Source organism: Lipotes vexillifer, unplaced genomic scaffold (assembly GCF_000442215.2).
Source record: "Lipotes vexillifer unplaced genomic scaffold, Lipotes_vexillifer_v1.1 scaffold71, whole genome shotgun sequence".
NCBI lineage: Eukaryota > Metazoa > Chordata > Mammalia > Artiodactyla > Lipotidae > Lipotes > Lipotes vexillifer.
In genome coordinates this window covers 7,391,206-7,412,985 of record NW_006793703.1, presented here as the reverse complement: position 1 = coordinate 7,412,985, position 21,780 = coordinate 7,391,206, and the positions used below count along the sequence as shown (strand labels likewise).

The 21,780-nt window shown below is 38.9% G+C and overlaps 2 protein-coding genes across 3 annotated transcripts in view; both read right to left on the bottom strand.

Annotated features, from left to right (window-relative positions):
* Positions 1 to 216: 216 nt before the first annotated feature.
* Positions 217 to 1,347, bottom strand: LOC103068486 (taste receptor type 2 member 3). The gene is given in 5 exon segments (XM_082931389.1): positions 217 to 502; positions 504 to 569; positions 571 to 930; positions 1,149 to 1,266; positions 1,269 to 1,347. Coding segments are annotated over 5 exon segments (909 nt in total).
* Positions 1,348 to 16,616: 15,269 nt separating this feature from the next.
* SSBP1 (single stranded DNA binding protein 1) overlaps positions 16,617 to 21,780 on the bottom strand; it is a 9,359-nt gene continuing 4,195 nt past the window's right edge. For both annotated transcript variants that reach the window (XM_007466630.1, XM_007466629.1), the window contains 2 exons: positions 19,985 to 20,073; positions 16,617 to 16,755 (listed from right to left, as the gene is read on the bottom strand). In XM_007466630.1, the coding sequence (XP_007466692.1) occupies positions 16,712 to 16,755; positions 19,985 to 20,073 (133 nt within the window). In that variant the 3' untranslated portion in view covers positions 16,617 to 16,711. The remainder of the gene's footprint in view (positions 16,756 to 19,984; positions 20,074 to 21,780) is intronic.

Sequence of the window (21,780 nt, the reverse complement as noted above, 5' to 3'; positions counted from 1 at the left end):
ACTGACACTTTCCAAAGACTATTTCACCCTCTCCAAAACAACCACACAAGGAGAGGCCATGTGAAGGCCATTCTGTCCCTGAGTAGGACAGAATGAAGCAGTAGTGTCTCTCCTACTGATGTGACAGAAGTGGTGCCACGTGAGGGTAAGGAAGAGCCCTGTAATCCTGAGCCAGGTCTAAGGACTCCTAGGCTCCCTCCTGTGCCCTCAGATGCTCTATGGAAAAACGGGTTCCTTGGATCCAGGCTTCAGACAACCAGGCTCACACCAAAGCATCTCCATGAACACCTGCTTCAGCTTATTATTTCCCAGAATGAGAATATATGAGCGGCCAGCAGGATATAACATTGTAATTACTTCTCCAGTCATCATAATCACCTCATTTGCTGGAAGAAATAACTGGATGTCAAAACTGAAAAGAAAGTAAAGTAGGAAGAGAAAGAGGAAGGAAAGGATGATTTTGATGGCCCTCTTGTGGGCCTCAGTACTTGGATCTCTGGAGCCTCCCCAAGGAGAGGATGAGCAGAAAGTAGGAAGCTAGAGATACAATTAAGGGAGGGAGGTCCCAGAGTCCCAAGAACATGGATCAGCTTATATTCATTTCTTTTCTTTCTAAAGGGTTCGGTCACATTCCCTGTTCCATCAATTCCACTAAGAACAGAATAGATCTTAAATTCATGGATCAGAGAGATAGCACTGCTACATGATAAGAGCAGGGTACTCAACAGCATCCATACAACCAACCTGGAAACTCTCCACTTGAGCCAGAGGAACGTAGGATGGGAGAAACTGATGACTTTCAGGCAGTAGAAGACACTGAGACAGGTGGCAAGCCAAATGCTCAGACGGTTTGTAAATGTCCAGAAAATATCACTAATCTCCATGATTGCAAATTATTCATCGTGGAGTTTGGAAGAGAACACCATCAATCAAGAGAATCCACAGCAGAGGGCTTCCCTGGTGGCGCAGTGGTTGAGAGTCCGCCTGCTGATGCAGGGGACACGGGTTTGTGCCCCGGTCCGGGAAGATCCCACATGCCGCAGAGCGGCTGGACCCGTGAGCCATGGCCGCTGAGCCTGCGTGTCCGGAGCCTGTGCTCCGCAACAGGAGAGACCGCAACAGTGAGAGGCCCGTGTACCGCAAAAAAAAAAAGAGAGAGAGAGAGAATCCACAGCAGAACAATCCTGGAGAGACCCCGGTTAGTGATGATGAAGCCAGACAAAGAGGTTCTCTTGTTCTTGAACCAGCTGCTACCATTGACCAACCCATGAAACTATTCCCCGGCATTCCCAGAATGAACTGAGTGGCAGTCAGAACCAGAAACCCGCACTCAGTGAGTCCCAGCATGTCAGCTATTAGGCAGACCTGATCTTCGTTCTTTCGGTGGATGAACACTCTCTTGCTAACTTGAAATCTCTGTTAATCACCTCTACCTGCTGCTTCTCTGTACCTGTCTCTTGTCTCTGCCCAATTTAGTCTGTTGTGGAGCACAATTTAGCAAACTTCTCTGCTCTTTCAGGTTAGTCTGTCCTCTTCAGAGACAACATGGATTGTCACATTCCATCTATGATCTAAACTCAGAAGCTCTTTGCCAAAATGCAAATAGAGTAGTGTCCAGTGTTACACAGAGAAAGAAGAGATCTGAGTCACAAAGAAGATGCAGGATTTGGACTCAGTTTCAAAGGCAGAAGCATTCTGAGCCACCCAGAATGGAAAGGTGTGTCACCAGAAGGGTCGCACAGAATCACTCAGAAGAGTGAGAAGTCTTACTCTTCAGAAGGGAGGACTCAGGGACACATACAAAAGGGCGAAATATCAGAATTCCACTATAAGGCACTATTACAGTCACCCTGGAGGGAGGTTTACACTCATAAAATAGAAAAGGTTCAGTGTCAATGGTCCTGGATTAGAATTAAAAAGTGTGCCTCTTAGAGTATGCCTTACATGAAGGGGCTACAAGCTCTTCCCTAGTGAGCCACAGCATTGGAAATTCTTAACTACCTGAATATTTAATGACAACAATAATGAAGTATCATATGAGCTACTCAAAGTGTGGACTGTTTTCAGAGGGATGACCACTGTATTGATATGTCAGTAATAGTTCAGGCTGACAGAGAACACACACAGACACTCTGTCAACCAAAACACTGCCTTACAGAGTTTGACTATAACCAACAGCAATACTTTTTATATTGTCTTACATATATATAAAACATATATATGTGTGTATATATACATATACATGTCACAATCTAAATATTGGGTTGGCCAAAAAGTTCGCTCGGGTTTCTCATAAGATGTCATGAAAAACCCAAACGAAATTTTTGGCCAACCCAATATATGTATATAATACTGGAACACAAAGGTTTCACAAAACCATATTTCCCTTTCTACATGTGTGGCATTCTGATATTTTCTATCCTATTCTATTTCTTTCAATGCTGCTTGTATATCACAAACTTGATTTTACAACCTACCAACAAGTTGTTACAGATACTGTTTGAAAACACTGATCAGAAGGGTAAAGAAAGAAATCCATGCCATCAAGGTACAAAACAGAGAGTTCAGCAACATTATCTAGTAATAGACCGAGGGATACATGCCAAGGAGCCACTCACCTGAGCTAGTAAACCTCATCAGTCTTGGCATTATGTGGTGTACGCTATGGTTACAGAGCATCGTAGAGACACTCAGGCATAAACACAGTCCTCCTTAATTGCCCTTAGCTTTCTCAGGCTAACTTGACAACCTAGCCCAAAGGCTTCCTTAACTCTATGCTACAGAATTAGAATAAGGCCAGTTCCCAGCTGTCCCTGGGAGTCTTGTAACAGAACCTTAGACCAGTTGTACGGCTGATCCTGCAACCTACCACCGACCCTGTTCAGTTTTTTTCTCAGGGCCTCAGATCTACAGATTCAGATTTTTGTCATTATAACACCTTTCACCTCCCCTCATAAGAATACACTAATAAGATTCCTCTACCCATGTATTAGAATTATCCATGATGAAAAAGTTTAGAATATACAACATGTCAGAATGCATTTCACTTACCATTTCAGTTCAATCATACTTTTTTACTACCCCTATTATTTTTACCCCTTCCAAAATTAGAACTTGTACCTTTCTTAAGTTGCTATTGAGAAATTTAGGGTTAACTGTCATTTTTCTTTCTCATGTTTTGATTCTCTCCCAGGACAGTGTGTTTCCATGTATACCACATTAGCTGGTGACCAGAGTTCAATTTCCCAAATGACTTTTGTTGAATATCATCATTATCACTGCTATTATTCCATCAGGTACCAGTGATATGAATTATGAGCCCATAGTTATGACCATTCTCATCTCTTAACATAAATACTAAAACCATCATACTACAACTAATACCATAGCATTAGTAAGGGCTGCTTCCAAAATGTATGTTGGCCATGGTCAACCAAATAACTGCATATACGCCAAGTCCAATTCTATGAAGCCTGCAGTTTGTTGGAGGGATCAATACTAGAGCTGTGATATTGTGGCATCCCAGGCTGCAGACATCTAGAAAAACTACTTAGAGATCATGAACCTGCTTTCCTTCATTCTTTTTTTTTTTTAACATCTTTATTAGAGTATAATTGCTTTACAATGAATGGTGTGTTAGTTTCTGCTTTATAACGAAGTGAATCAGCTGTACATATACATATATCCCTATATCTCCTCCCTCTTGCGTCTCCTTCCCACCCTCCCTATCCCACCCCTCTAGGTGGTCACAAAGCACGGAGCTGATCTCCCTGTGCTATGTGGCTGCTTTCCACTAGCTATTTTACATTTAGTAGTGTATATATGTCCATGAGTAAAAGACCAAAGTAAGTATATAAGTGAGGGCCTTGGAAGAAAATAATTTGCATAAACTGGGTAATTCTAGAAGACTTTTAAAAAGGGATTATTTACAAAATGATGGACAGAGTACAGGGAAGCCATAAACAGATAGTGCAGTACCTCAGGGCTAGGAACAGTGGGGCACCATACCATGATACCACTGAGAGAGACAGAGAGAGAGAGAGAGAGAGAGAGAGAGAGGAGTGGACCTCCTGACTGTAGCTGAGATTTTTCAGTTGGGAGACCCTGAAGAGAGTGAGCTGAGAGAATACACTTCAAAACACAGATCAGCAGACTAACAAGGCATTCTGAGATCATCTTCCACTCCTTCATTATTCTTGACACTCTCCACAAGGACTTAGACATCATGGTCCAGGTCTTTGCATCATTCCCGCTTCTGATACTAATGTGCATGACAACTGTGTTGATAAACGTCAGGAGTACACTTGGACTGACATCAAGACAAATCATAGATAATATCCATTTATACCAATCAAAGTTCAGTAATCTGAAGAACACAGAAGCAAGTCAGTAGAGTTAAGTGTACACAGCAGAGAGATCAGCAATATATATAAAATGATAAGTGGTATGCAGCCTTCCAAGTCCCTTAAAGTCCTGACCTGGAGAATGCACAATGGCCAGTAATAAGTCTAAGTGAGCATCTTATCAGGATCCTAAAGGCCCACCCTCGAACTATATATGCATAAATACATTCTGTATGTGGCTAACATGGATGATTTTCCATTTCCATTGCCTCCACCGTGGTCCAAGCTACCATGATCTCTCATATGAACTGCTCAATGGCCTCGTAACCCATTTCTCTACTTCTAATCTTTTCTCCCATAATACATTCTCCATACAGCCATAAGAATGATCCTGTTAAAGTATAAATTAGATCATTCCACTCCACTACTTAAAACACTACACTGGCTTCCCAGTGCAACTGCACAAAATATAAACTCCTCATAGTATACTGTATACTGAGAATCTCTTCTAAATATCCTTCTGCATGCAACAGAATTCAAGGTAAATCTTATAATATCACACGGTCTGCGTTAAGGAACAGGCTTTACTGGAGTAAGAGAAAACTTCTATATACACAACAGAAATGGAAGCATGGTTCCTCCTCACCCTACTATGACTACACAGAGGGACCTGGGCACTGTTAGGTTAGCAGTATACATCTGTATGCCAATGGAGATACCTCATCCTCTCTATTGGTCTCACTTCTTGTAACAAAAGTGTGAAAGCAACTTTTTCAGTACGAAAATATACAGTCTGCCTAATGCCAGAAAATCTGGATTTGGGAAGCCAGCTATTACAGGAGCTGTCTAGGAAGGCCACCTGACCAACACCTGGGGACCTTAGATGTTCTAGTTCCCAGTGTTAGAAGGAGAAAGTCATCAATTCTGTGGGAATTGAGCTTATGTGAAACACATAAGTGCTTCACAGAAGTGAAAGAAAGATAAACAGGTTATCTTTTCCCAGATAACCTGTTGTCCAGGCAACCTAGATTGAACTCCTACGGTTATTTTTGGATGACTTTCATCTTTGCAGTATAAATTTCCTATAAGAAGAGTGTTCAAATTTCCCAGTTTGTCCGGGACAATTATGGTTAGGTGCCTGTTGCTCCGAGTAATTTGTTAATAATGCACCCTTTTGGTGTTTTACTCACTGAATACCATCTGGCCCTAAGCTCAGTCCTTGGAACACAGCAGAACCTCAATAAATATACATGGAATAAATTTTCCAGAAGTTTCATTTTTGCTTTTATCTCAAGTTTTAGATTCATTTTCTAATATCGTTGGATTTCAGGAAAAATAATGGAAAATAAATGAGCTAGAAATTAAATCTTATTTCTGTACTGCCACTCATTCATCTAACATTTCTTGAGCATCTACTATGTGACAGGAAGTGTACCAGGTACAGGAAATCATGGACTAGAAAGCAAGAGAGACATAGCTACAAAAAAAAAATTACATAACGATGCGACCAATGCTTTAAGAGATAGATTAAAAATATACATGTTTGCACAGAGAAGGGACCAAATTCTGCCTGGAATAGTCACAGGCTTGAAAGAGGAGATAACCTTTGAGATGTTTTTTAAAATAAATGGGAGTTCACCTGGCAGGCAAGGTAAAGAAATGGGAATTCCATGCACTACCGAAATAGATGATGATTTATCCAGCAACATACCCACAGACTATCCAAGCAAGAAAATAGTAAACATACATAATACTTAATTACATGCTATGCACTGTTTTAAGGTAGCTAGAGTAAGTCACTTAATTTTCAACACATGAGGTGAGTTCTATTATTGTCCCATTTTTAAGGAGGAGGAAACTAAGGCTCAGAGATTCTCATAGAGCTAGTAATCAGTACAGCGAGGATTCTGACCCAGGCACTCTGGCTTCAGAATCCAATGCCTTAACTAAAGACCTCAAAGATCACCTATTGATGACACCTCAATAAATACAAGAAAAAAATGGGGCCTTGAGCAGTAACGTTATGTCAGAGACAAGATCTTAGAACCCCTCTTTTAGATTGCACTGCATCATCTGCTCTGGTTCTTAATGATCCCTATAAACTCTCAAACCATGGGCAGCACCTCAAACAACAGGTGTTTTATTGAGAACCCTCTGGGTCCCATTCTCTTCCTTTAACATTACTCCTCATTTATCTGTATGACACATTTTATCAATTAGGGATCTGCCACTACGGTAAAATGGAAAAAATCCCAGAAGATAGTAACCTAGGTTTCTTGCATCCTTCCCATAGCAATGCTTTAAGCTAATTATGTGACATTAGGCAAGTGTCTTGATCTTTCTGATCCTCAGGTTGGAAATAAATAAAATGAGGAGGTACCAGATGGTCAATATGAATGAATGCTTTAAGGACCTGGGTTCTGGAATCAGGCCTGGATTTGAATCTGACTGCCGCTGCTCATTAGCTATGTGACCTTAGGCAAGCTAATCTTCCTAAACTTAAATGTGCTCATCTGTGAAATAGGCATAATAATTGTACCTATTTCACAGAATTGTTACAGTGATTAAATAAGATAGTGATTATAAAAATGTAAAATGCACAACTGTACTCCAATAAAGATGTAAAAAATAATGTAAAATGCAGGAGTGTTTTTTAAACGTTAGCTATTAATAGGGTCACTGCCCTACACATTACCCATACTTAGGATATTTTTATGAAAACTGCTATTCTTTTAATGTAATATTTAATACATATAAAAATACATGTAACATATAGGTAAATTATAAAGCAAACAAAATAAGTACCCATAATCCCACCACCCAACTTAAGTAAAACATCACCAGTGGTACCATGGCACATGTGTGCTTCTTTGTCCTACCCCCTGATCCTTCCCTCAGCTTCCTATGGTAACTCATCTTGAATTCTGTATTTATCATTCCTTTTTGAATAGTTCTATCATATAGGTATCTATCCATTAAAATATTGTATACTTGATTTTAACCTTTATAAAAATAACATGCTATAACAAATATCCTCTGCAACCAGAGCAACATTGTTTATAAAAGCTATTCCTGTTACAGGATAACTGTAATTCATTTACCCAGCTGTATAATAATCTACTGTGTGAGCATTTACTTATCCATTCTCTGTGGATGAACCTTGGGGTTGTTTGCAGTTTTGTACTATTATGTACATTATTGCTATGAACACCTTTGGACCTGTTTCTTGGGCCACATGGGTAAGAGTTCCCTACAGAGTGTACCTTAAAGGTTGAATAACTAGGTGAAATTTCAACATCAAAATGATTTCTCAAACAAGGCAAGTTAATCTCCCTCAAAAAGAGGTGCCAATTTACACTCTTCCCACTAGTTTCCACTGGTCTACATCCTCCTTCACACTTTGTTCTTTCAAATGTGTTGAAATTCACTAGCATGGAGGTCTTGAAAGTTCATTGCAGTTTCTGGTTTTCATTTCCTGGATTAATGAGGTTGACCACTTTTTCATATATTAATGGATTATATTTCCTTCTCTGTGAAATGCCTGTGTCTTTGACCATTTTTGTACTAAGCTGTCATTTCCTTATTGCTCCATAGGTTTTCATATATTCTAGATCATATTCTTTTTGCTTTGTAGGTCTTTATATGTTCCAGATAGTATTTCAGTTATATTATTTCAAATATCTTCTCTGCCTGTTTGGGACTTGTCATTTTGCTTTCTTTATGGTGATTTTTGGTTTAAAAAAAGGTTATTTTTAACAGTTAAATTTATCACTCTTTTCTACGTTCAAGTTGTTATTTAAAAAAAAAAACAACTCCATACCCCCAAATTATAAAGCCATTGTCCTGTATTTTCTTCCCCAAAAATTTTTTTCTAAAGAAGAGGGAAAGTTCCCCCTTAATTTTTACCTATTGTTTATTTATTTAGGCCACCCCACACGACTTGCAGGATCCTAGTTCCCTGACCAGGGATCAAACCCAGGCCGCCAGCAGTGGAAACACCGAGTCCTAACCACTGGACCGCCAGGGAATTCCCCTCTTCCAAAATTTTTGTTTTTCCTTTTACTCTTTAAATAACCAAGAATTGACTTTTGCATAAGGTGTAAGGTAGAGATCCAATTTCACTTTTTTCTATTGATTTATGGATGACAAATTTCCTAGCATCATTTATTGAATAATCTATACTTTACCCAGTGATCAGAATGCCACTTTCGTCATATATACTTTCCATATATGCATGGTCTGTTTGTGGGTTCTCTATTCTACACCACTGTTCTATTTGTTTATTCCTGCATCCATAGTATACTTATCACTGTAATGTTACTTTCAAAAAAGAAAACTGCCTTGCCAACTGGCAGAGCAAGCCCCCCATCTCACTCTTCCTCTTCAGGAACATGCTGCCTGGTCTTAGATCTCTGCTCAACAATACATCTTTAGAATCAACTTGTCCAGCTGCCCCAAAACACTTCTGGGAATTTTTGATCTGTAAACATCAACTTGGGAAAGGCTGACATCTTTACATTGTGATGCATCCAATAAATAAAAATGGTGTACCAGTGTGTTTAAGTCTTCTTTTAATGTATTTCAATAAGTTTTATGTCCTCCATAGGAACCACACACCTGGAGACATCTTTCATCTTCTGATGCTCTTGAATACGGCATCTTTTTAAAACTACATTTTCTCTGCTGTTGTTTGCGATTGACTTTGGTATACTGATCTTATTTCCAGCAACACTTAATTACTCATCCATAGATTCTTTTGTATCTTCTATGTAATCACAGCCTTGTAACTTTCTTCCTTTCCTGTCTTAAAACTTTTTCTTTCCCTTCCCAACTGTGCCCTGATACAACAGATTAGTTCCTCCAAAGAGGTACGAGAGCTCTCATTCTCTCTGCCAACACTCACAAATAAGAGGTCATATGAGCACACAGTGAGATGGTGGTCACCTATAAGCCAGGAACAGAGGCCTCACAAGAAACCATGCTGGTACCCTGACCTTGGGACTTCCAGCCTCCAGAATAGTGAGAAAATAAATGCCTCTTGTTTACATCTCCTAGCCTATGGTATTTTGTTATAGCAGCCCCAACTAAGACATCCAATGATGCAAATAAAAACTATGTTGTACTTAGGATCCAGTTGTTTTCCTGTGGGAAATCTCCTCACTCCAGATTACAGTCTGCTATACTGCCAGGAGAAGCATAAGGGCAGTACTTCTGTTAAGTGTTCCTTTATTTAACAGGGGGCTGTTAACTCAGGGTCCTCACTAGGGACTTCAAGCAAAATTAAACAATATTTATTTGATGAGTGTGTGCTCATATTCATGCTTTTTAAGGCTAATTGCTAAGGTTTTGTGTCTTTGTTCCAACCCCCTCCTCAAATTTAGAATGAGACGTAAGTTAAAAGCCTGAAGGACTGTGGGAGCAGAGGTGAGATTTTACTTCTACTTACAGTGGAAGTCGTACAAGAGAAAGGCAAGAGTAATGAGTCGATCATGTATATGGAGATAAAGGTAAGAATGTGTAAATTCGTAAGGATTAGGTTTAACTGCAAAGCACAAATCAGTGGCTTAAACAAGGTAGAGATTTATTTGTGTCTCCAAAAGAAGTCCAGAAGTAGACTGTCCAGGACTGGTATGGTGGTTCCATGGTCATCACAGATCCCAACTTCTTCTGTCTTCCATCCTGAAGATAGTATCATGCTCCAAGACCACTAGTGGAGATTCAGCCACAGAGTCCACATTTCAGACAAGAAAAAGCCAAATGAGGGTTTAGAGAAGCACACAGGATGAGCCTCCCAACAGTTAGTTCACTGAAGGAACTTCCCTGGAAACACCATCAAATAACTTCTGCTTATAGCCCCTTAGCAATCCTTAACTGCAAAGGAGAATAGAAATACAATATTTTAGCTGTTCACACTGTCATCCCCAATAAAATACGGGTTCTGTAAATGTAGAAAGAGTAATAGATACTGGGTATCATATTAACTTTTTTTTTTTTTTTTTAATGACGTTTCTCATTTTCTGTATTTTGCGATGCTTTGACTTTTTTGGGGCCTGGCAGACCCTGGGAGGGACTTTCCCCACTCCACCCCCAAATGATAGCTGATTCCTAGAAATAGTAAAGGACTTGCCCACGAGCATGCCCTTGATATGCACACCAAGCGACCCTATAGCCCTCATTAGCCTTTCATCAGGCTCCTGAAGTCCAGGACACTATTCCTCTGCCTGAAATCACCCCAGGGCAAGGCACCTGACAACTAGGGACCACCCCTATTACCCACTGCCTGCTGAAATGTATTCAAACTGTCCAATCCTAAACTTGCTCAGCTCTCCTATCCTGTCTCACCCATTCTTTCCCCATGAAAACAACAATAAAAGCTCTGACCCATGCTTTTCCCTCGCTCCTTTTGCCTCCTGACCTACCCTAGTACCTCTCCGTGTGGTCCTGGCATGGTGTGTTGCATGCCCTCCTCTTGAGAACTGTAAGTAATAAACTCTTCGTTCAAAGGCAGCTGTCTCTGTGTCTGTCATCATACCATTCCTGATTAGAACAAATCCCATGTACATCGTAAAACAGGTAGGCAACTGGAAATCCTTCCCACAATATGGTTTTCCACAACAGGAAGCTGGAATCCTGGCATCACCTGAAAGTTATCTCATAAAAATCTGCTTACAATGTGTCTGGCAGAAGAAAAATAAAGTCACTCTTGCCTCAGCATCTCTTCTGAGCACCAGACTCGTTAACCTTAACCCTCCCAAATATAAGCTAGAAAGTCTACAGTTAAACTATTTTCAAAACTAAACTCATTATCTTTGCTCTTCTCAAATCTGCCGCCACATCCATGTTCCTTAGTCTCTAACAAAATGTCATCATCTACACAGCTGCCCAAGCAGAAGTTTCAATATTATCTTCTGGAGTCCCACGAAGTGGCCTCTGGGATGCTTTCAGGCACGTGGGTAGACCCACGCAGTCCACCAGGGGGGTCACTAGAGGCCACAGAGCTCTAAATTTCGGCCCAACAGCGTGACCAGGAGTAAGTGTAACACACACCGGATGCCAAGACTGAGGATGGATGGGAGAGGAGTGTATGATATCCCCTTGATGACTTTTTATATTGACATGTTGGAATATTTTGTATACACTGGGTTAAGTATTAAAATGTAGAAAAAAAATTATCTTCTGATTGCCTTTTCTCTTACCACCAACACCTGTTGTCACCACTAGATGCTGGACTGGAGCTATGCGTTCTGGGTTATCTCCAACCCAGAGCCTAGCACAGGATCTGGCACATAGTTGGTACACGACGAATGAGTCAATGTGAATCCTAAACATCCCTCGTGTCACCTCTCATCCCCACTTTACTAACCTTTCCAGGCTTATTCAGTAGCTTCCTAACTACCGCCAGGCTTTGCTCCTTCTAACCCTTCAACTGTCTTCACAGTTCTTTCTAAAGCACAATTCTGATGAGGTGTCTGTTTTAAAACCTTCTGTGGATCCCCATTGCCAAAGTCCTCTGCAAGCTTTCAACGCCCTTTACAATCTAGCCTCAAATACCTTTCGTGTTTAATCTTTGAATGCTTCGTCTACTTTTAAGTTTCTGGACCATCGTTCGTGCCGTTTCCTCTGCTGAAAACTAACCTAACTATTCTCTTCCGCGCTCCACAGGACTCTGTTTCTACCGTGACTAGAGCGTCCCTCCCACCATACCACACTTGCCTACATAACTCCTGCTTTTACCTCCCCCATCCAACCCACACCACCCTACACTGCGAGTCCCTTCAGTGCAGGAGTCCTGTTATATTCACCGCTACATCCACGCTGTACGGCTGCATGGCATATAGCAGGTGCCCACATGGCCTCTGAGTGTAAAAAAGATGCCCAGGTTAATTGTAAACAGCCATAGAAGATTAACAACAAACCAAAGAAAAAAAATGACCAAAGTGGAATGCGTGCTCAGTAATCCACGGACATTAATAACTCAACAAAAAAGGTCAAGTACAATAAACTGAAATTAAAATGCTCTCCTAAGTATCTCCTGAGACTTGGTGAGATGGGCATGGTGACTGAGAGATACACCTTGTTTAAAATAACTGCAACAGCAGTAATAATTGCCAGCATGTATTGAGCACTTGATTCAGTTACTATGTGCTAAGTAAGTAACATGTATTACTTACTGTGTTCTTCACTATAAAAGTACGACTACTATTATCCCTGTTTTATTCACAGGAAAACAAAACAACAAAAATCAAAGGCATGGAAAGTTAAGAAACTCACCAGAGTTCACCCAGCTGCTCTGAGTAAAGCAAAAATTCAAATGCAGGCTTTCTGACTGCACAGCCTTAAGTGAACTATTATGACAGACCACCTTTTTCCCAAATGACTGGTACAGCAGAAAAACTAAAAAATGTCAAGATGTACACTTATTTGGACAAATAGGACCCTAAGGTCCAAAGCATGGCAGAGAGCTAATGGATGAAGGGTAAAGAGAGTAAAAGAAAAATTTCAATATTGTGGATGCATGATTCTGACGGCCGAAAAAGCTACACATCATATCACAGACTGTGGGACTAGCACAGGGGCCAAGTATAGTAGTTTTGAGAGGGGACTTCAATGCTGTTGGTGCCTGCCAAAAGTCTCACTCTCTAAAAAGTGAGTCTGACAAATTTTTGAACAATCTTCCTGACAATTTCAATGCTCAGTAGGAAGGAGACGATTGTAGGCAACAATAAAAGGAGCAGACACTCTGAACTTATTTTAACCAGTAAAGAGACACTGCTTGATAAAAAGCAAGAGGAATATGTAAAGATAACCTGGTAGAGAAATTAAGTATGACTTATCTTCCTGTGGGATCATAGGACTGAAAATGAGAAAGAATAAAGAGGCAGAGGTATTTCTCCCTCACTCGTAATTCCCCCCCCCCCCAACCAAAACCTAGTATGTACTGAACTCCTGGTGTGATCCAGATGTACCTTGCATAGGGCGCTGGTCACAAGTCAGCAGTGGGGCTCTGGTTATGCAGGGCCAATGCGAGCGGGAAAGCAGCAGGAAGGAGACCGTAAGGCAGAAAGCAAAAGGCAAACTTCACAAACTTCACTTCAAGTTCAAACCCCAGGTGTGCCTCTTATAGTCTGTGTGACTTTGACATGTCTCTCAACCTCTCCATTTCAAGTTTCCTCACCTGTAAACGGGGATAATACTACCTTCTCAGGGTAATAGTTAAATGAGACAATGATAACAAGCACTTAACTCAGGGCCTTGTGTGCAGGTGGTAAGCACACAATAAATGTCAGCCGTTAATATTATTGTTACCTTGTAAGATATTTCTCTGTGGCGCATTAACCTTGGGATCATCTCTCATTTTCTACAATGATCTGCTTGCTGTTACTCCCACCAAATCTTCAGGGCACATAATGCAAACCCTGACAGCAAAATAAGTAAGGTGATCCTGCCCTCATTTTCATGTTGATGTTTCAGGGCAATCCAACTGAACAACACACATTTACAAAGCCCTAAAATGTCACTGTGCTCGGCTGAGCTGGACAAGGGCAAAAGGGTAGTCTGAGTAAAAGACAACACTGCCTTCAAGAATTACACGATATCTTTCAGGAACAATGAGAAACTACCACTAATTTCCCCTAAATGAGCTGCAAAGGTTAGACTGAAACGCAGTTGGCAATGACAAGTAATCCCCAAAACAGCCACAGAAACATGTCTTTGGTGTTTTCAGATGTCTTTGGACTGATCAATCAGTCCAATTTTTAAGAAATGGATGATTCTCTGAGAACTGCACCTCGCAGCAAATAGTGGATCTTATCTGGGCTGGTCTTTAAAGTCAGCCATTCTGGGTTGTGTACGTTTATTAAGAGAATACAAGGAAAAAAAAAAAAGGAAATGAAGTGTTTAAGCATGAGATGTTACGATACAGATAATGGGGGAAAAAAATGCATGAAAGAGTATCTTGTTCACCTCTAGCACATGAAGTGGTACTAGCTTAACGTGAATGAGGAGAGCAAGCCTGGCTTGGAAATAATGGAAAGATTTTTTTCCCCAAAAATGTAAAGAGCTTTATTTACTTCTTCTTATAAAAGTCATACATACTCAATGCTAAAAAAAAAAAAAAATTACAAAATTGTGAAAAATAAGGAAAATCATACATAATCTTCTCAGAGATCATCAGAGCATTTTGATTTTTCTCCTTCCAGACTCTTCTAAGTATATATTTATATCAATTACTTTTTTTCAAATATGGGAATAACACCACACATGCTGTTTGATACTTTTGCTCCCACACTTCCATGTATCATACTCATCTTTCTACCTAACCCAGAATCCCAAAATCAAAGTCACAGGGCAGTTTTCTGTAGGTACATTCCCTGACACCATAAGAACATGAAAAAAGGAAATGCAGGACACAAAACTTGGACTAGAAGACCCCTACGGTCTGTTACTGCTATCAGATTGCACAGGTCTACTCTGAGACTAGGCTGGGAACAGTAGAAAGTTTCTCAGGAGACGGGGCTGCCTGCAGGGGGAGGGCAGAGTTTATGCTCCCACAGCCTACCTGGTTGTGGACCCCGGGTCTGCAGTAACACACGCACGCTGAGGCCTCCGCACTGAACACCTGACTCTGAAAGCCCTGCTGCCCAGCCTCAGAGCCTCTCAAGCAATCTCCAGTGGGAGTCTGCAGAAGAGCCCCTCGGCTTACGGGGATCCTGGAGGACACACTCTTCTTCCGCCCCTGCACCCTGGACTCAGAATCACTTGGGGTTGGTAATTAAACAGTTTTGTTCACCATGTCACTTTCCCAAAGCACAGATTCATCACTCAGTTTAAACCGGAATACTAATCCGCATTAACTTCTCACAACTTAGGAGGAGCATAAAAGTACCTTTGCTGAGGAAAAAAATTAAAAGTTGCCCAAAAGACAAATTTTATCTACTTTACAATTTTGCTTAAGGAATGTGGCATAAAGGAGTGAGGACTATATCACCAGACAGTTTTAATGTGGGAACTCAAGACAGCAGACTTAATATGCTGACTAATGGTCCCAGCTACAGGAAAAAAAGAAAAACATGGTTAAAAAAATAATTAAAATTTAAAAATAAATAAAGATAGCTGATATGAGGAAACAGTAATTAATTTTCTACTGTTCCTGGGCGAAAGAAAGGATAAAGCTAAGGAACTCCATTTTTCCTTAACCAAACTGTGAGTACAAAATGCTGCTGATGTGTGCAGAAAATACCTTAAAACAAAAAGTCAAGGGTCCATAAAATAACGTGTGAATTCTGAACCTGTTAAAGTCCAGCAGGGTCTAAGCTACAGTTAGCACCACACTCTCTCAGGCAGAGGGGAGAGGACATGCAGAAGTAAAAGATGCATTAAAAAATTGAGTTTGTTTTATGTAATCTTTACTAGTAAATTACTAGTACTCTGTCAGAACCTTATAATAAAGGTAACTGTGCATACACAATTGTACACAGTATGTACATCAAGAGACCATGTAGAAAAATAAGAGGAAGATGTCATACCTGGGGCGCTAACCTAGAGAGGCAGGGACTCCCCTGAGAGCTCTGTAGGAGACTAAAGGACAGAGAATGGGGTTTAGAAAGATAGAAAATAGTGAAAGCAGAGCCTATGTCATCACCTGGAGATGGAGTACTTCATCCCTAGTTATACTGTAGGTCTTTACTGCTGGTAAACTCTGTTTCACAAATGCTACTAGTGAAATTGTCCAAAAACAGAAGATGTGAATAAAGTAGGTTCATCTTGAAGCTATTTAGATTAGATATTAACCACTGTTCAGAAAGCCCCTACAATTTAGGCTAAAGCTTAATATCCCGTTGGGATCATTCATGTGTCAACATTTATTGCCTATTCTGTGCCAAGCAATGGTTAAGACGCAGGTACATAAAGAAGACACAGTTCTTGCCTTCTAGTCTATAAATCAAACAGATAAGGAAATCAGTATTTACAACCACGGGATAAATATATGACATACAGCAATGCTCAATAAACACTGAGTGGCTAAATCAATACTATAATAGAAGTGTGCACAAAAAAGGCGGAGGGGGGGGGCCTTCCAAAAGGACAGTTATCCCTCTGCCATAACACGGATGACCCTAACAGTTTACTATCTTGTATACTTATACACAGAAACCGTCTCTTAAAGAATAAACAACTAGTGAATAGCATAACATACAGGAGCTACCAAGGTTCATGACACGAAAAGGGGAAAGAGAACAGCAGTCAGGAAAAATATTATCACTCATCTTACATAGAATATTTTAATTCTTGTCCTCAGAAACTATAAAGACTATCAAGATTTGGAAACGAGACTGTACCAAACAATGGCCAAAGAAGAATCGTCCATGCTATGCCTTCTCTTTCGTCTGGTCACTCAGAAATATAATGTTATCTGTAAAGAAGCCAAAGCATAAATGTTATTTTCAGAATGCTTTCTCCATCTCATTTAATCATTCCCCTCTACCACATACATATTTTAGTGCTATTCACTGAAAAGACTTTAGACAAATTCTCAAAACATTATGTTCTTGCTATATTGCTTGCTATGTCCTTGAGAGGTATATACAATAGGCATAATGGAGCTAAAAGCTGGGCTTCAACTGTTTATCGACAGCTCAGACCTTGTGAGAAAAGGTGGGATACTTCTCATCTTCCCTGAAGATAGCTAAGGTCTTCTCAGTGATAACTTTCTACAGAAGAGCTAGTCACAAATCCTGATGCTTGCAGTGCTCAGACAGATGCCATTAAACCGGGGAGCACATCCTCACAGAGAAAAGGATCCCGGCAACACAGTCCAAAGGCTGGAGGGATGGAGGAAGGACAGGGTTCAACAAACGGCCCCATCGCACAGACAGACTTATTTATGTTTTTTAAGTCTGAACACTTATATAGAACACATTTTATTTTTAAATTTTAAAACAGAATTTTTATATATTCACTCTTGAGAAAATTTTTACTAATCAGTGTTTCAGAGAGAACACTTTTATCCAAAAACATCAGACATTGCTCTTAAAATATTGTGCAGAAAGAGTTAGTTTAGGACGAGCAAAGGAAAAGAAGTGGTATCTCCCGTATAAGACCGCAAGATCTACATTCTTAAAACTTCAGAATTATTCAAAAACGGTTGTTATATAGTAATTGAATGTTTGTCAACGACTGTAGTCTTCTAAAACTAGAATGTTTTAGAACAGAATGGTTAGTATTTTAGAAGACATTATCAGAATTGACATCACTGTGTAAAAAAGACAAGTGTGCCACCTGCTGGTGGTTATTTTTAAGCTACATTGATCCAAAGGAGAAAAAAATATGGCCTATAAAACAGATAAGCCAAATTAAAACTCTATTCCCTTCCATTCTAATGTCACTAAAGACCTGTTCAATTTTACTATTAGCCATAAACCTACGTTAACTGCTTAATCATTCATGCTAGTGAATACTGGTGACAAGGAAAAAAAAAGGCAGATAATTTGAAATGCTTCTATTTGGCCTGGTTTATAACAATTCACACAATCCAAAATTTGCCCTCACAATAGGTTTACAGTGGAATATGAAAGTGTTAAATGCTTCATAAATACATGATCAATAGATTTTAAACTGTCAACTATTTTATGAGAAAGCTTGATCCTCCACTGCTGAAATCACAGGGTAGTTCTATACCATATACAGGTCTAGAAAAAAATTTTTGAATAGGTAGATACGTCTGGAGGCTTGACCCAAGGAGGAACAGGGCAGGCAGGAGGTAGTTTACTGTCAAAACACTCAAGAATTATGTAAGCAAACCGGTCAGAAAAAACCTCATCTAAGTTATCAAGGTCAGTATACTTTCAAAGAAACCAGTAAGAAAATATACGATTATTATTTACAACAAATTATAATTTATCCATATGGCACAGTAGTTAAGACAAACTCTGGAACAAGTGAAAAGAGAAAGATAAGAGGAAAATCTGTCAATTAGGAGACTTAAGTTGTCAGACTTTTCGCCTCCGGAATTGTGCGAAAATTCATTTCTGTTGTTTAAAAAAAGAAAATAAGAGACACTTAAGATACATATAAACCATGTAATATGATGTATGGACTGGTATTTATGAAGCAGTCACAGAAATTCCAATACTACGACATCTGGTAAAAAAAAAATTAACAATAATTTCTTAATATTAGGTGTGATAATAGCACTATAGTTATGTTTTAAAAAGGAATCTATCTTTCAGAGATACCTACTGAAATATTTATGGATGATATAATGTCTGAGATTCCCTCAAAATAATCCAGGTGGGGGAAAAGGGGGCTGGGTCATAGATGAAATAATATTGGCCATCTGTTGATAATTGTTAAAGCTGCATGATGGGAGTTTTCGTTTCTTACTATTCTCTCTCCTTTTGTGTATGTTTGACATTTTCCATAATAAAAAAATTAATTTTTAAATGGTATCTAATTTGGGCATACCTCAGAAGTTCATAAATATTGAGATACTACTATAATAAAAGTTCTTTTATTCCCATCTACTTATTTATCAAAACAAGGTTTCTCAGTTTTTATATCGATAAAAAACAAGAGAACAGAATGAATACTTCTTTAGCAATTTATCCAAAAGGCAAAAAATGCATCATCTATCTCATTAAGATACATTTTCAATAAAATTTTAGTTTGTATACATATATACTAAAGTTGTTTTGGTCAATTATCTTCTAAAAACAACTGTAATGATAACCCAATTCAAGGAGAAACCTAACATTTAGAGCTCTACTGTTGCAGAATTTTTTTTAATATTTTTAAATTTCTATTTATGCATGTAACTTTTGTTACAGTTAATTGAATGAATGACAAGAGTCTTGACTATACAATATATTAAGGTACACTTCTGGGGAGAAAATGAAATTGAAAAACAAGTTCAGAGAAAAGGGAATAATGTAAGATTTCCAAATGTTGAGGAGTTTGTATCTTTTTTAATGATGATGGATACCAAATTGCTATAATATTTTGATCCATTAATACCTTTAAGAGTAACATAATTTTATATTAAAAAAATTTAATGTCAACTTGAACATGTTCAAAGGGGTATATTATTTTCAAAATCCTTGTAGAATTTTCAGAAAAGTTTGAAAACTCTGCTCTAGAGGATATCTTCTTAACCTCCTGAAGCTTCATGTGTCCATCTTTTCTATGTTGTTTTGTATTTTCTTTAATGAGAACAAAAGGAATTTAAAACAAAATCATCATGTTAAGTACCAAACAGGTTCTGAACAAATCTGCTCAAATGTCTAACGCCACTCACTTTAGTATAACTCTGTCTCGACACATGCTTTTCCCTGTTTAGGCCATGTCCTTCAAATACACTAAAGGTTTTCTAAGTCCAAATAATAAGTACTGGCATAGACAGTTCAACTGATAAGTTACTTGTGAACTAAAACTGTGAGTACAGAGATAATTTTCTAAAGGAAGAGATAAATGTAGAAACCTGGAGCAAGCCCACAAACCTCACTTGGAATTCTCCTGGTGAAGTGCCTTACAATCTCATTGGCATCAGTACTAACAGCCTCAGGTAAAGTTACAACACAGCCAAGCTTTCAAAAAAGGAAAGGAGGAAAAAAAAAAAAAGATAGCTATTATCACAAGAACCTTACCAGCTATAATTGTTGTTGCTTGTCGTCTCACATTATTTTTATCCATATATTCACCATAGTCTACTTTCCCTTCCACATAAATTCGAGACCTGATATAAATAAAATTTACAGTTTTTAGTCTGGAGATTCTAATGTACTTTACAGGAGAGAGTCAGGTTAGAGAGGGTAAGTATACATTAAGGATGAAACAGATAATCATACAGAACCTCATTTTTGCTACCACTTCTCAAAATTCAGAATTAAGAGTACTGAAACAGAGAGTTCCCTTGTGGCCTAGTGGATTCCTAAGGAATGATAGCTCTAGGATTCCAGGCTTTTACTGCCAGGGCCCAGGTTCAATCCCTGGTCAGGGAACTGAGATCCCACAAGCCACATGGTACAGCCAAAAAGAAAAAGTAGGGAAACAGAATGTGCACAGACTTGCCACACCTAGGAAAAAGGACAATGTTTTTCATCCTTGAGCTAACTGTGGTCCTTATGAAAGTTAAAAAAAAAAAAAAAAAAAAAAAAGCTGTTCAAAATTTTAAGCCAAAATTAAAAAAAAAAAAAAAAAAAAAGCAACCTTAAGACCATGAAGAGCAACCTAGTGGCATCCTTTAAATCTCTATGGTGAATTTCCAACGTGTTATTTTCTGTCACCACTGATTCTGGATTCTCTAACACATTTGTTGATTTTTTCATTTATTTTTTAGTTAGTTCCTTTCTATATTAAGGTTCATAAACTTACTCTCAAAAGACTTAGATTATGAAAATGCAAAATTTTCAGCTTTAGTATTTCACTCAGAGTTAATTACTAAGACTATACTGCACTCTCTAGAAGGCTGAACTAGAAGACAACTGTAACTCTGATTTCAAAGAGTAGAAAATGGCCATAATGACACCAATTTTCAGAGTCTAACACCACCAAAAATGTACAATACAGAACATAGACAAGACTGGTAAAATGACTGGGTGCCAAGGGGAACAGTCACACAGATTCATCAATCAGTAGGTGAAATTGCATATAGACATCTTCCTTGAAATTTCCTGTGTTTATATGCATATATATGCACATATCATACATACATGACAATGGAGGTATATATGAAGAAAAGGTATGCACTTATTTTAAAAAATAGAAATTTTAGTTACTGCTGAAATTATTTTACATGAAATGTTTTATTTCTATCAAACAAGTACATTTCTAAATATACTATGACTACAACTGCTGTTAAACACATCCTTTTGTCCTTCTGTGGGTTTGGAAAAGATATTTTTTATACATAATCAATCCAAGCATTCCAAAAGGGAACTACTAAGCTTACATAAAATTATCAAATATGAAATAACTGCTGTGAATATTACCATAATACCTCACTGGGTCAGGCTTCTGACATTCCAGACCCTCTGTCAGGCCATCGTGTGATGCCAAGAGGCAAGACATCTACCTTCAGGATCCCTGGCCATGGAGGCACTTGCTCACATGGTACTTGGTACACTTTGCCTTCTCTCTTACCTCATCTGCTCCATTTAAGTACACATCCTCTTTGCCCTAAATTATAAGTTCTTAAAAGGCTAAACCATGTTAAAACCTTTAAATTAGTCACATATGGCAACGTGCTATGTTTATAGTATTAAGCATTGCTTGAATACCTCTTGGGTTAACACAGAGTAATTAGTGGTACTACATAAATAAAGGAGCTATGCAGTCCATGAGAACATGTTACCAGTTTCTTAAACCAACGGTCCCCAACCTTTCTGGCACCAGGGACCAGTTTAGTGGAGATAATTTTTCCCTGGACGGGGGTGGAGGGGGT